This window comes from Acanthochromis polyacanthus, chromosome 13 (genome assembly GCF_021347895.1).
Source record: "Acanthochromis polyacanthus isolate Apoly-LR-REF ecotype Palm Island chromosome 13, KAUST_Apoly_ChrSc, whole genome shotgun sequence".
Lineage (NCBI taxonomy): Eukaryota > Metazoa > Chordata > Actinopteri > Pomacentridae > Acanthochromis > Acanthochromis polyacanthus.
The window spans coordinates 29,997,573-30,009,368 of record NC_067125.1 but is presented as its reverse complement, the minus strand read 5'-3'; the positions used below and the strand labels follow the sequence as shown (position 1 = coordinate 30,009,368).

The following is an 11,796-nucleotide window of genomic DNA, read 5'->3' as shown; positions in this document are numbered from 1 at the left end:
AAAAAAACTTAAATACTGCAAGTAGCTTATGGTGGAAATTCATTTGGAAGGAATCTTAACTCTTTTGCTGTCCTGCGGATCGAAACTGAAGCATTATAAAGTCTGAAAATGTGGGGGAAAAAATATTTTCACAGTGAAACTTCTGATGTCCACATTTCCAACATTTATGGGAAATCTTTGAACATTTTTTGGTGGAAAAAAGAAATATTGAAATGTTTCTTAAGTACATTCACAAAAATCAACCAAAATCCAAGAAATTTTGCTGGATTTTGGTTGATTTTTTTGTGAATGTTCTTAAAGAAAATATTAGAAGTTTTACTGATGTACATATATATATGTGTGTGTGTGTGTGTGTGTGTGTGTGTGTGTGTGTGTGTGTGTGTGTGTGTGTGTGTGTGTGTGTGTGTGTGTGTGTAATCACTTTAGATATTTTTAGGATTTTTTTGGAAGATTTTTACTCATTTTTTGAAAATATTTACAAGAATTTTCTTGCCAAATTTGGTGGACTTTTTTTAAAATAAAACTTTTAAAGGAAACTTTGAAGGAATTCTTGGAATTTTCTTCCTGAAGGTTTTGCAAATTTTCTGAAATTTTGGGATTTTTTTCAGACAAGGAAACAATATTTTTGGTGCCCGTAAATGATGACAACAGGACGGTTAATGTTGTAAAATACGGTGTTAAAATCCACCATTTCCAGGTCCGGTTAGTATCTAAAACTCAGAATTGGGAATGCACACATTATAGTTGCATGGGCACCACAGAAGTGTAATCTAATCTTTAGTATTTTCGTCTGCATTTATGAGGTTACATTTTAGGATTAATTTTGATTCAGGATGCTAATTTTTCTTACATGTTCATATAAATATGCATTTATGCCACTGAGCGGCTGTAGGTTTGGATTATACAGCACAGTTTTTTTAAGGAGGAGAAACAGCAGCAGAGGAAGGCAATCATCCGTCCTTTATATTTCAAAATAAAAGCCAAACACACATGAAGAACTGTCACTTTACTTTGGCACACATACAGTATGACCACACATTTGCTGTGCAATGTACAAAAGTTAAAATTTCACATTACATAACACATCGCATGTAGGCGAAGGCATCCATGAACGAGACACCGAGGCACAAAAATGCACTTACAGCTAACTGAATAACCCTACAGCAACACAAGTGCATCCTCTGTTCACAGTCGTCTGACATCTACACACTTGAAGGATTTAAGAGGCGTCCTCATGGAAATATATGGAAAAGGCCTTCATCCCACTCTTCCTCTTGTGCAGGATCAAGGCTGTTCTCATCCAGTGGTTTAGTGTTTGTACATTCAGTTCGCAGTCCTTGAGTTTCTAGTCAGAAGTCTTTATCCTCAGAGGACGAAACAACCATGACCTCCCGGCTCTTAAAGTCCCACACAGCTGTGAGATGGAAGGCCATATTGGAGAAAACCACGAGATACTCAAACAGAGCGAAAAATGTATAACCTGTTAAAAGAAACAAGGATACATGATAGACATGTTTTGAAGTGCAATTTTGTGTTACCACCAATAGGACAAATAGGTATTTACTTTTAAAGCAGTGCAGAATGTTTAGAGAAGTGATTCAATACTTACTCCCTGATTCACAGTACATGTTGTGCTTCCAGTAAAAGAATCCAGCAAAAGCACAGAAGCACACGTTGAGAAGTAAGAAACGTACTTTCCAATGGTGAGACTTGGCATCCTTTAAAAATGACAAATAAAAAATCGATTAACTGGAATGAAATGCTGCAAATAACATGATAAATTTCAGCATGCAGTGGCTGATTTGCCATGTCTCACCTCAGGACTTAATGAATATTTCTTAATAGCCTTCCATAAACGGCAGGTGATCGACATGTAGATAAGAGAACTGATGATGAACAGGACAAAACCTTCTTTATGCACAACTAAGGAGCAAAAGAGAGAAGGGAGAAGGGGACATTTGTGAAGGGCAGAAATTATAATAATTTGTTCAGCTTCTAATCAATGCATCAATCTGCTGTTTAACTATGTAGGTTCTGTTGAGATATAGAGTTTAAATTGGAAATAAGACTTTACTTTTAATTTCCATAAACCATCAAAACTAATCTAATATTCTCTCCAGCTGTGTGAAGGGAAATAAAGGCTACAGGGAGAGATTCAAAGGGAAAACAAATATTTGAATAAAGCCACTCCCAAAGAGCAAACAAAACATGTTTTACTCACAGTACGTCTCACTGGATGACACGTATGTGAGGAGCAGGAGGCCCAGGTTTTCAGAAATGGAAAAGGCCAAGTTCAAGCAGCTGAGCGAATTTTCAGGGAACTTTGCAGCAAAACGTGTCTTGTAAAATTTGAAGTAGGTGAACGCCACCAGGAGCCTCGGTGCAGAGTGCAGCCCGATGCAGAACCGCCATATGTGGCACTCTGGGCTGAGGCTTATAGAAGCACTAATGGAGGGCAGGTAATTGGGAACCTGAAGGAGAGGATGTTGTATTGGTTTTAGATAAAGAGATGAAAACAAAATTACACAACATAGAAAGCTTCCTTAGTTTCCTATGCACTGCTTTATACATCTGTAAATATCTATCTACTTGCACACCAGTCAAATGGTATTCTACTACACTATTGCACTATCCATTGCACTGTATTGCCTGTCTGTCTATGTCCTGGCAGAATTGACAATAAAGTTAACTTTGGCTTGACTTTATGCAACAGATCCAAAGTGGGAAAACTGGCTGAACAGGAGACAGAAACATGGCTGAACATTTGCCAAACAAGGTCATTACCTGGCAGTGAGTTCCAGTAGCATCCTCAAAATGAAAAACAGAGGATATGAGGACACATGTTATCAGTCCAAGCAGTGGGAGGCACACGGTGACCAGAACACAGGTGGCGAATGACACCCTGATGACCAGGGGCCTTTCGTGGCCAAAGATGTTTGAGCCTTGTAGCATCTTAGACTGAAACAGGTGAAAGGTCTGATTTAAAAACATCTCCAGACGAAATAATGCACCTGGGATTTATAACTGAGCTCATTCAGAATATGTCATACGTACATGCATTTACACATTTTGATTCTTACACATGCATGCATAGTAAACCTGTAAAGTCTGAACTGCACATACCTCCACTCTGTTTACTGTTTACCAATAATTTCTCCTCCACCTACACGCGCAGGCAAAACGATAACTACCCTACAACAATAACAGTCACTGCATCGGCCTGCGCGATGGAGCTGAATCCTCCAGATACCATGAGCTGTGGATCGATCATCCAGAAATCTCAAACATTTTTGTTTGCATTCACGACTCTTCTGCTGCCGGCTGATGCACCCAGGCCTGCGGATGCAACATCCTCCTTGCGCGGCGGGCAGCAGAAGGAAACAGGGAGGAGGTGGAGGACCGAGCAGTACCCGGAAGAGAAAGAGAGAGAGCTTGAGATGCTTCGGTGGAAACAATGCACAGACCACATGCTGAATTATGTCTCGGTGATTGGCCAAATGAGCGATTTGAAGAAAATGTGCGCTTCAGGCTTCACTGTGCATGTGGGAGCTCTCCGTGGTGCTGGAGTGCAGCAAACAAAGTACCGATTTATTTTTATTTTTTTCCCCTCCCAAAATGCAATTAAGGACACGCTGAACACATGTGTACCTTGCGGTTTGTGTGAATGAGGTGAACATGTGCCCGTTTGTCAGGACTTGTTCCGTCCATCTGCTGCTCCGCCTCTATTTTCAGTCACTTGGCGGCTCTGCGCAGGACAACATCTCAGACACATGACTGCTGAATTCACCATCAGCCTGCAGTTCAAAAATCATCTGCGGTGCATGCAGCTTGTTTGCAGCAGAGCAGCTCAAATGTTCCTTGGATCGAGATAATTTGCAAGATGAAACGATGGAGAATCCAAATTTTACTTCCCTTGTTTCTGTGTGCCAGTATTTTGCCAAGTAAGTTTCATTTTATTTCTAGTATATCTAACGTTACTATGCATAAAATGGGCTGGTTTTATTGATTGCAGTCAAAAGTGCCTGCTGCCTTTGGTTACTTAGATTTTGCATGAAAAAAAAGCAAAATACATTTGGGAAAGAGAGCAAAAAATCACTGTATTTTTTAGAACAATCTGCATTAAATATTGTCCTTATCAGTTGTATTTTATTTTATTTATGTCCTTGTTTGAATATCTTATAGATCATCTTATCCTTCTCTGATTTCCATCCATCCTCCAGAATCCATAAACTCGCAACCAGTTGTTTAGGGATTTTGCTCTCATGATAATCCCGCCAGCCTTCTTTGTATCCAGCTCAGAGGCTTTGCAGAAACAGCAATTCAGGGTTAACATCTGGCTACCCCCAAATCCATTGTTGATGTCGGAAACAAGCTCAAGTTGGACTATAAATTGCAGCGTTTCCATTTTAAAACTGTTATTACATCTTCCTGGTTGTTTCCTTGGTGAATCAGAGATATGATTACAGAATAATTCAATTATAAAACATGAAAAATGACTTTAAAAGATGGCTGAGCGCATTCCAGTATCACTGTTTCCAGGAAATGTTTAAATTCCCTGCTTAGGCTCACTTTGATACTCATATGTTGTGTGTCCAGTGGATTAAATCAACACATGTTACGCTCCACATAGGCAGTCTTAGCAGAGGAAGTCTCTGCTGGTACACGGTGGCAGATTTGCCTGATCTCTTACTGGAGTTTTACAGAAGGGCAATCTAGCTTGACATCCTCTCCTTTGTCCCCTTTTACCATCTGCCATTCGTTCAAATTCTGACTTACATGTTTCTCCTCATCTTTACCTCAGCAGGAATCAGCTGCTGTGCATGTCACCGGCCAGGAAACTAACTGGACAAATAATCATCATTTAACAGCGTCCGTTCAAGGAAATACTTCATTTTTCTTGTTGTATGTCATCTGTGTTTCTCTTCCTGCCCTAGTTTGTTGGTGTGCCCATGGGAAATACGCTCAGAAGCTCCTGAATGATTTGTTCACCAACTACACCAGCGCTCTGAGGCCTGTGGAGGACACGAACACCATCCTGAATGTGACTCTGCAGGTTACACTGTCGCAAATCATCGACATGGTAAAAAAGCACAGTGTCGGCACAAAGATTGTGAAAATGATCCATGCAGATCCCCACACATTAATATGACATCTCTAATTCCACTCTGATCTTATTAGTGTTTAATCCCTCTTGCTGTTTAGATAGATAGATAGATAGATAGATAGATAGATAGATAGATAGATAGATAGATAGATAGATAGATAGATAGATAGATAGATAGATAGATAGATAGATAGATAGATAGATAGATACTTTATTGATCCCCGTAGGGAAATTGTTGTAGCTCATATGAAACACCTAAAAAACACATAAAAACATCATCACATGTAAAAACATAAAACATAAAAACATAAAAGGGCAACCGAGTTGAATTTATAAGTGCAAATTAATAAGTGCAAGTGTGCATGTGCAAGTGGGGGAGCCATGAGGAGTTATGCAGTCTGATGGATGGTTGTCATCGTTTCTCATGATTCTCACTATTTTACAGGATGAGCGAAACCAAATTTTGACTGCATATTTATGGATACGGCAAGTGTGGGTTGATGCACACCTCACATGGGATAAAGATGATTACGATGGACTCGATACCATCCGCATACCTAGTAGTTATGTATGGAGACCTGATATAGTCCTATATAACAAGTAGGTCGGACTGGTATTGGGTTAATCATTTGAGTGTTGACTCAGGATGGCTTTTTTTGATCAGTATTGAAGGCACAAGCTGGACATTTCTTGAAGCAGTTATTTATAGGAGTTTCCAGGCCTGTTGTCTGCTTTTTATACCCAAGGAATATGACTTAAAAAGTCCATCTGAAAAGAAAAAAGATGATTCCGGGGGCAAGCTGTGGGCTAACCATGTACTTACAAAAAAAGCAGATGTTGCATTCAGAAAAGTTATAAAACGCAGACAAAATACTGAGGAACGAGTATAACTCTCCAGAATGTGTTGACTCTGTTCTCAGTTGGTGTACTTGTGCCTTTGTTTTCTGATCAAATGTCTTTTTCAAATGATTCTCCGGTAAATAAAGTTAAACTCATTAGCCGTGAATGAGAAAAGTGTTTCTCTAATTTCGTTTTCCATGCAAGCGTTCTTTGTTTTCCAGTGCAGACGATCATTTCACAGGCTCCATGGACACCAACGTGGTGATCCGACATGATGGCCAGATAATGTGGGATTCCCCGGCCATCACCAAGAGCTCGTGCAGAGTGGACGTTTCTTTCTTCCCCTTCGACGCTCAGCAGTGCAGGTTCACGTACGGCTCCTGGACCTACAACGGCAACCAGCTGGACATCCTGAACGCCATGGAGAGCGCCGACTTGGCCGACCTGGTGGAGAACGTGGAGTGGGAGGTGCTCGGGATGCCAGCTAAGAGGAACATCATTCTGTACGGCTGCTGCGCTGAGCCCTACCCAGACGTCACCTACACACTGAAACTCAAAAGAAGAGCTTCGTTCTACGTTTTCAACCTGCTCATACCGTGTGTGATGATCTCTTTTCTGGCTCCACTGGGCTTCTACCTGCCGGCTGACTCTGGAGAGAAGGTTTCTCTGGGCGTCACCGTCATGCTGGCGCTCACTGTCTTTCAGCTTTTAGTTGCAGAGATCATGCCGCCCTCTGAGAGTGTGCCGCTTATTGGTGAGTTCAAATGACAAACCCTGTCAGGACTGCATCCTGCAGCTCTGTGTGTTGATTTCCTTGTCTTGTTTCTCCAAAATGCTCATTATTCTGTTTGCATTATTTGTCTATTATCTCCCAACCCCCTCATCCCCACTCTCACCCCAACCAGTCGAGGCAGATGGCCGCCTTCCCTGAGCCCGATTCTGTGGAAGGGTGGTTCTGTCGAAAAGCAACTTTGGATTGTTGGGTTCTCTGTTCCATGTTTAACATCTATGAAGTGCTATGAGATGCCATATGTTGTGAATTTGTGCTACAGAAACAAAGCTAAATTGAAAACTGCCTCCTTCCACAGGTAAATATTACATTGCAACGATGACCATGATCACGGCCTCCACTGCTCTGACCATCTTCATCATGAACATACACTACTGTGGCCCAGACGCCAAGCCTGTCCCCAAGTGGGCCAAGAAAGTCATTCTGCAGTACCTGGCCAGGATGTGCTTTGTTTATGAAGTTGGGGAGAACTGCATGTCACCCCCGACGGAGAAACCAGAGCCTCCGCCTGTCAAGAACACCAACTGCACCATGAACGGCCAGGCAGGACCAAGCAGGGAGGAGTGCGCCTTCAAAATGGAGAAAGAACAAGAGAGAGTGGCCTCTGTGACCACAGAGGAGAGAGAAGACATGGATCAGGTGATGAGTCCGATCGGCTCCATAGGGAAGAACCCAACGAGCCACTACAGCACCTGGAAGAACGACATTTTCATGAGCATGGACAACGGCGACTCAGAGGGTCCGAGGAGATACAGGAAGGGAGGAGTGAGCGACGGAGAGAGAAAAGACAGAGAGAATCCCTGCAGCAGCCAAAGCAACGAGAAGCTGCTGCTGCGTAACATCGAGTACATCGCCAACTGTTACAGAGATCAGAGAGCCACACAGAAAAGGACAGGGGAGTGGAAGAAGGTGGCCAAAGTTTTAGATCGCCTCTTCATGTGGATATTTTTCATTATGGTGTTTCTAATGAGCCTTCTCATCATGGGAAAAGTCATCTAATTCTAGAACAATCTAGACGTCAAATGGTGTACATAACTCAGAGATTATTGCAGAAAGTATTATCCAGTAATTTAATACACATTTAGAATCACCAACATCTTAGAGATGGTACATCCTGAAGGATATTTCATTTTATACTGTGGATTTATGTAAGAGTAGACTTAGATCTTTGATAGACTCGGTGTTTTTGAGTTGTTACTAACAACATTTGCCCCTGTGCTGTGTGAAATTTATTACGCTCACCCAAAAAATAACAAGCTTGTTGTCAACTCAACATTTTTTTAATGATGGAATTTTCACAACTGTTCACTTTTGTGTTTTTCTTTAAATAAATAAAATCTTGATTATTTTTTTATATAGAGAGAAGCATTTATTTCTTTTTAGCAGAGATTTGCAAAATCCAAAACTTTAGTAATAAATAAGAAATCCACTATTGCTTACCAAATTTTGAATATTAACTCATTATTATTTTTTGCCTGTTAGTGACACTGTGTCTCTGAAACAAATTAAAACCCCTGAAACAAATTAAAAAGCAAACAGGTACAGTACAAAATGATGTTACTGAAACGTGTTCTGTTGTTGCCTGAGAGAGTGAGGCCAGGCTTAGGTTGAGGGGATTTTAGATACTTTTTTTTATCTGACAAATCTAATTTAATTTTGAAAATAAATACAAAAATACACACACTGGCATGAGCCTGTATTATTTATAATAGCACAGCAATCACTAAAAGAGGAAGTGCATGACCCAGTTCTACAGGAGATTCAACGTGTTCAGAAACACAATCAGGTAAAGTTCTGCACAAAAAAGAAAAAGAAAAAAAATCTGACTAAAAGAAAACAATGTCTCATTGTAACTCACATGGATTATCCGTTAAATCCCTGGAGTGCAGCCATTTGCTGTTATGTGCATTATCCCTGGTCTTTATGTTGCAAAATGGGATATTTCTCTTTAATCTGACTGACGAAGGAGAATAAGATAAGATAAGATAAGATAAGATAAGATAAGATAAGATAAGATAAGATAAGATAAGATAAGATAGACTTTATTAATCTCACAAAGGAGAAATTTACCGTTACAGGGCTCTTCGAAACAAAAAACAGAGGAGTGCAAAAGTCACGAAAGTGCAAGAACAAGATAATAAATATTGCACATAATAACAACTACACAGTAGTGTTATATAGTCTGATGGCAGTGGGGATGAAGGACCTGCGGTAGCGCTCCTTCTTGCGCTGAGGGTGTCTGAGTCTCGTGCTGAAGGAGCTGCTCAGCTCCACTACAGTCCGGTGCAGAGGGTGGGAGCTGTTGTCCATGATGGATGAGAGCTTGGTCAACATCCTCCTCTCACCCACATCCATCACAGAGTCCAGTGGGCAGCTCAGGACAGAGCTGGCCCTCTTGGTCAGCTTGTTCAGTGTCTTCATGTCCCGCTCTGTGCTGCCCGGGGCCCAGCAGACGACAGCGTAGAGGAAAGCAGAGGCTACCACAGTGTCATAGAAAGTCCTTAGTAGATGGACTGTTTAATCAACAAAACTGTGCGGAACAAAACTTGATTTGAAAGATGTTAAAAATGCACTAAAATGCACTGACATTGTGGAATTGTACAACTCAATGACACAACTGGATCCGGATTATTAAGGCCCATGTGGGCAGTACAAAGATGAAAACTGTATTACTACAATTTTTCTCATTTAGAAATATATTTAGTCAAACCTGTAAATTTCTGCTGCCAGGGAAAGAATTCTGATATGTGGACGACAATAATCTCTAGTCGACAGCGTTGGCGTATAACAAAATAGAACAGGAGTCATTACTATGATGGAGAAATGAGTAATAATATAAAGAATCAAAAAGATCACATAAGAATAGAATGTACTAATGTCATCATTAACAAATGTTGAACAAATTCATATATTCATGAAATCAGCTACTCTGCATTGTTACTGGTCTGTACATCTTTAATGAGACACACTATAACTAACTTGAAAAGCAAAACTGTATTCATATTAGAGTGGCATAAAAAGGAGGCCGACTAAATAAAATGACCACATGGAGTTTTCATAAACTAAAATTAAGCAATGCATGACATTATATAAACAATAATATTAGACTTTTTGTATTGTGTTGTTGTACAGAAGTAATCATTGACAACTTTTGTAGAGTTTCCGTTCTGGGTAAGAGCTCTTTATTTTAGACACGTGGCAGAAAACATGAGCATGGAGTATGCAAAATGATTTCACAACTTAAGATGTTGTTGGTTTTGCAATAATCAAAATTAGTTAAAGAACACAAACCAGACTTCAGCTGCATTTCTAGAGCACGGGCTGAAACAGAGCTTCGGTTGCACATATGTGTATCACTGTCCATTGAACAACACAAACTAGTGTTGTCACTCATTCTCATTTCACTGCAACGTAACTAAACACTGATTGTTTCCACTGGAGCAGATACATACAGGCTTTAAAACAGGTGTAGTGAGTGAACATAATTAACCATGCATGTCCTAATATTCAAGCCTCGGTATGAACAGAAGACTAGATTGGAGTCAGTTTTCTCTGCAGTATCTGGGTGATTTTATGGCGTAATGATTTCGTCTGCATGCCATAAATGATTGGATTTAAATTAGCAGGAACAACGTGAAACAAAATATATGCAATCTTCCTTAAATTGGGGTACTTTGGGAAACGATGCAATATGATTGTTAAAAACCCTGACAAGAGCATGATGAGATAAAGAACGAGGTGGCTCGCACACGTCTGCAGAGCTCTGTTATTCAACTCCTTGCTTTTCTTCATCCAACATATAAGAGCGATTCTGAAATAGGTGATGCCGATGCCTCCGATTGAGCAAGAGAACAGCAGCACAGTGAAAACGAGTCCGTAGATGTTGTTAATGGAGACGTCTTCACAGGAGAGCTTGAACAGCGATGCGTTGTCACAATAAGCATTTTGTATAACTGATCTGCAGCGAGACAGCCTCACTGTGAGACCAATCAGAACAGAAACAAGCACCAAGGAGACTCCCCATGCGGTTGCTGACAGCCCGACTACAGTTCTGGTGGTCATAATTGAGCTGTACCTCAAGGGGTGACATATGGCCACGTACCTGTCGATTGCCATGATGACCAGAATCATATGTGAGGCTGATCCAAACGTGTGGCTGTGAAAAGCCTGAGCCACACACTGGCTGTAGGTGATGAAGCGCTCTGTAGAAATGATGTGAGCCATCAGCCGAGGCAGCAGGACCGTGTTGCCTATGAGGTCGTTGATGGACAGGTTGCAGAAGAGGATGTACATCGGCTGGTGCAAGCTCTTCTCAGTGATGATGAGCACCAGAACTCCAATGTTGGAAAAAAGCAGGGAAAAGTAAGCAAACAGCAGTAAGAAAAACAGAGGATACATGAACTCCGGAGAGATGTCAAAACCTTCGATCTCCAGGATATCGGTGGAAGTTGTTGAGTTTCTTTCCATCCTGTTTAAGTTGACGGAGAATCTGAAAAAGATTAAATTAAATAATGATATGAAATAATTACACATATACTCTTTGTATGTACAGCAAAAATACAAACAGAAAACATTTTTTAGTGCATATTAGGGAATGCTTTTTCTAGTCCAAATAAAAACAAACAAACAAATTCTATGTTCGCTTGACATGAGCACAAAGTGGTAGCAGATATTACATTACAATGATGCTGACCTTCTCTCTGCACATATTTACTATAAATGATCAACAAAACCTACGGTCAGGCAGAGTCACAGTGTTGTAAGTTATCCTACCTCGTCTGTGGAGGAGTGAATCCCAAGTCAGCAGTCCGATCTGGATTTCTTTTATCTTCACGATGGGCAACATTTGACATCAGTTCACTGTCTTCCGCATTTGCACTTTTTTTCCCTCTTTTTTAAAATCTGCAAGCCCCCTTGTCGATTCCCAGATGTACCGGTGTCAGATAGAAAATTGACCCTTTTCTATTATACAATTCTGACCCCCCCAATGGAAAAGTGACCCACCCCCAATTATTCTGTAAAAAATTATTTAAACACATGAAAATTAAACTAATATTATTGT

The 11,796-nt window shown here is 40.6% G+C and overlaps 3 protein-coding genes across 4 annotated transcripts; 1 reads left to right on the top strand and 2 right to left on the bottom strand.

The window, feature by feature from the left end:
* Window positions 1-991: 991 nt before the first annotated feature.
* On the bottom strand, window positions 992-3,407 carry LOC110969076 (post-GPI attachment to proteins factor 2-like). The gene is made up of 6 exons (XM_022219111.2): window positions 3,124-3,407; window positions 2,785-2,958; window positions 2,222-2,471; window positions 1,817-1,923; window positions 1,610-1,718; window positions 992-1,480 (listed from the first exon to the last, which is right to left on the bottom strand). Exons 2-6 carry the CDS (start codon window positions 2,950-2,952, stop codon window positions 1,350-1,352), a joined length of 765 nt encoding a protein of 254 aa, XP_022074803.1. The 5' UTR covers window positions 2,953-2,958; window positions 3,124-3,407; the 3' UTR covers window positions 992-1,349.
* A 138-nt stretch (window positions 3,408-3,545) lies between these two features.
* Window positions 3,546-8,088, top strand: chrna10a (cholinergic receptor, nicotinic, alpha 10a). 2 transcript variants are annotated; one of them, XM_022219110.2, is made up of 5 exons: window positions 3,546-3,941; window positions 4,935-5,080; window positions 5,550-5,704; window positions 6,166-6,698; window positions 7,033-8,088. In XM_022219110.2, the coding sequence occupies exons 1-5, from the start codon at window positions 3,881-3,883 to the stop codon at window positions 7,731-7,733; spliced, it is 1,596 nt and encodes a 531-aa protein (XP_022074802.1). In that variant the 5' UTR covers window positions 3,546-3,880; the 3' UTR covers window positions 7,734-8,088. The 2 variants fall into 2 exon arrangements, with proteins under 2 accessions (XP_022074802.1, XP_051813917.1); XM_051957957.1 differs by lacking the exons at window positions 3,546-3,941; window positions 5,550-5,704 and having other exon boundaries at window positions 4,971-5,080.
* Window positions 8,089-8,755: 667 nt separating this feature from the next.
* LOC110969072 (olfactory receptor 13H1-like) lies at window positions 8,756-11,204 on the bottom strand. Its single transcript, XM_022219104.2, has one exon. It carries the CDS (start codon window positions 11,199-11,201, stop codon window positions 10,266-10,268), a length of 936 nt encoding a protein of 311 aa, XP_022074796.2. The 5' UTR covers window positions 11,202-11,204; the 3' UTR covers window positions 8,756-10,265.
* Window positions 11,205-11,796: the final 592 nt, after the last annotated feature.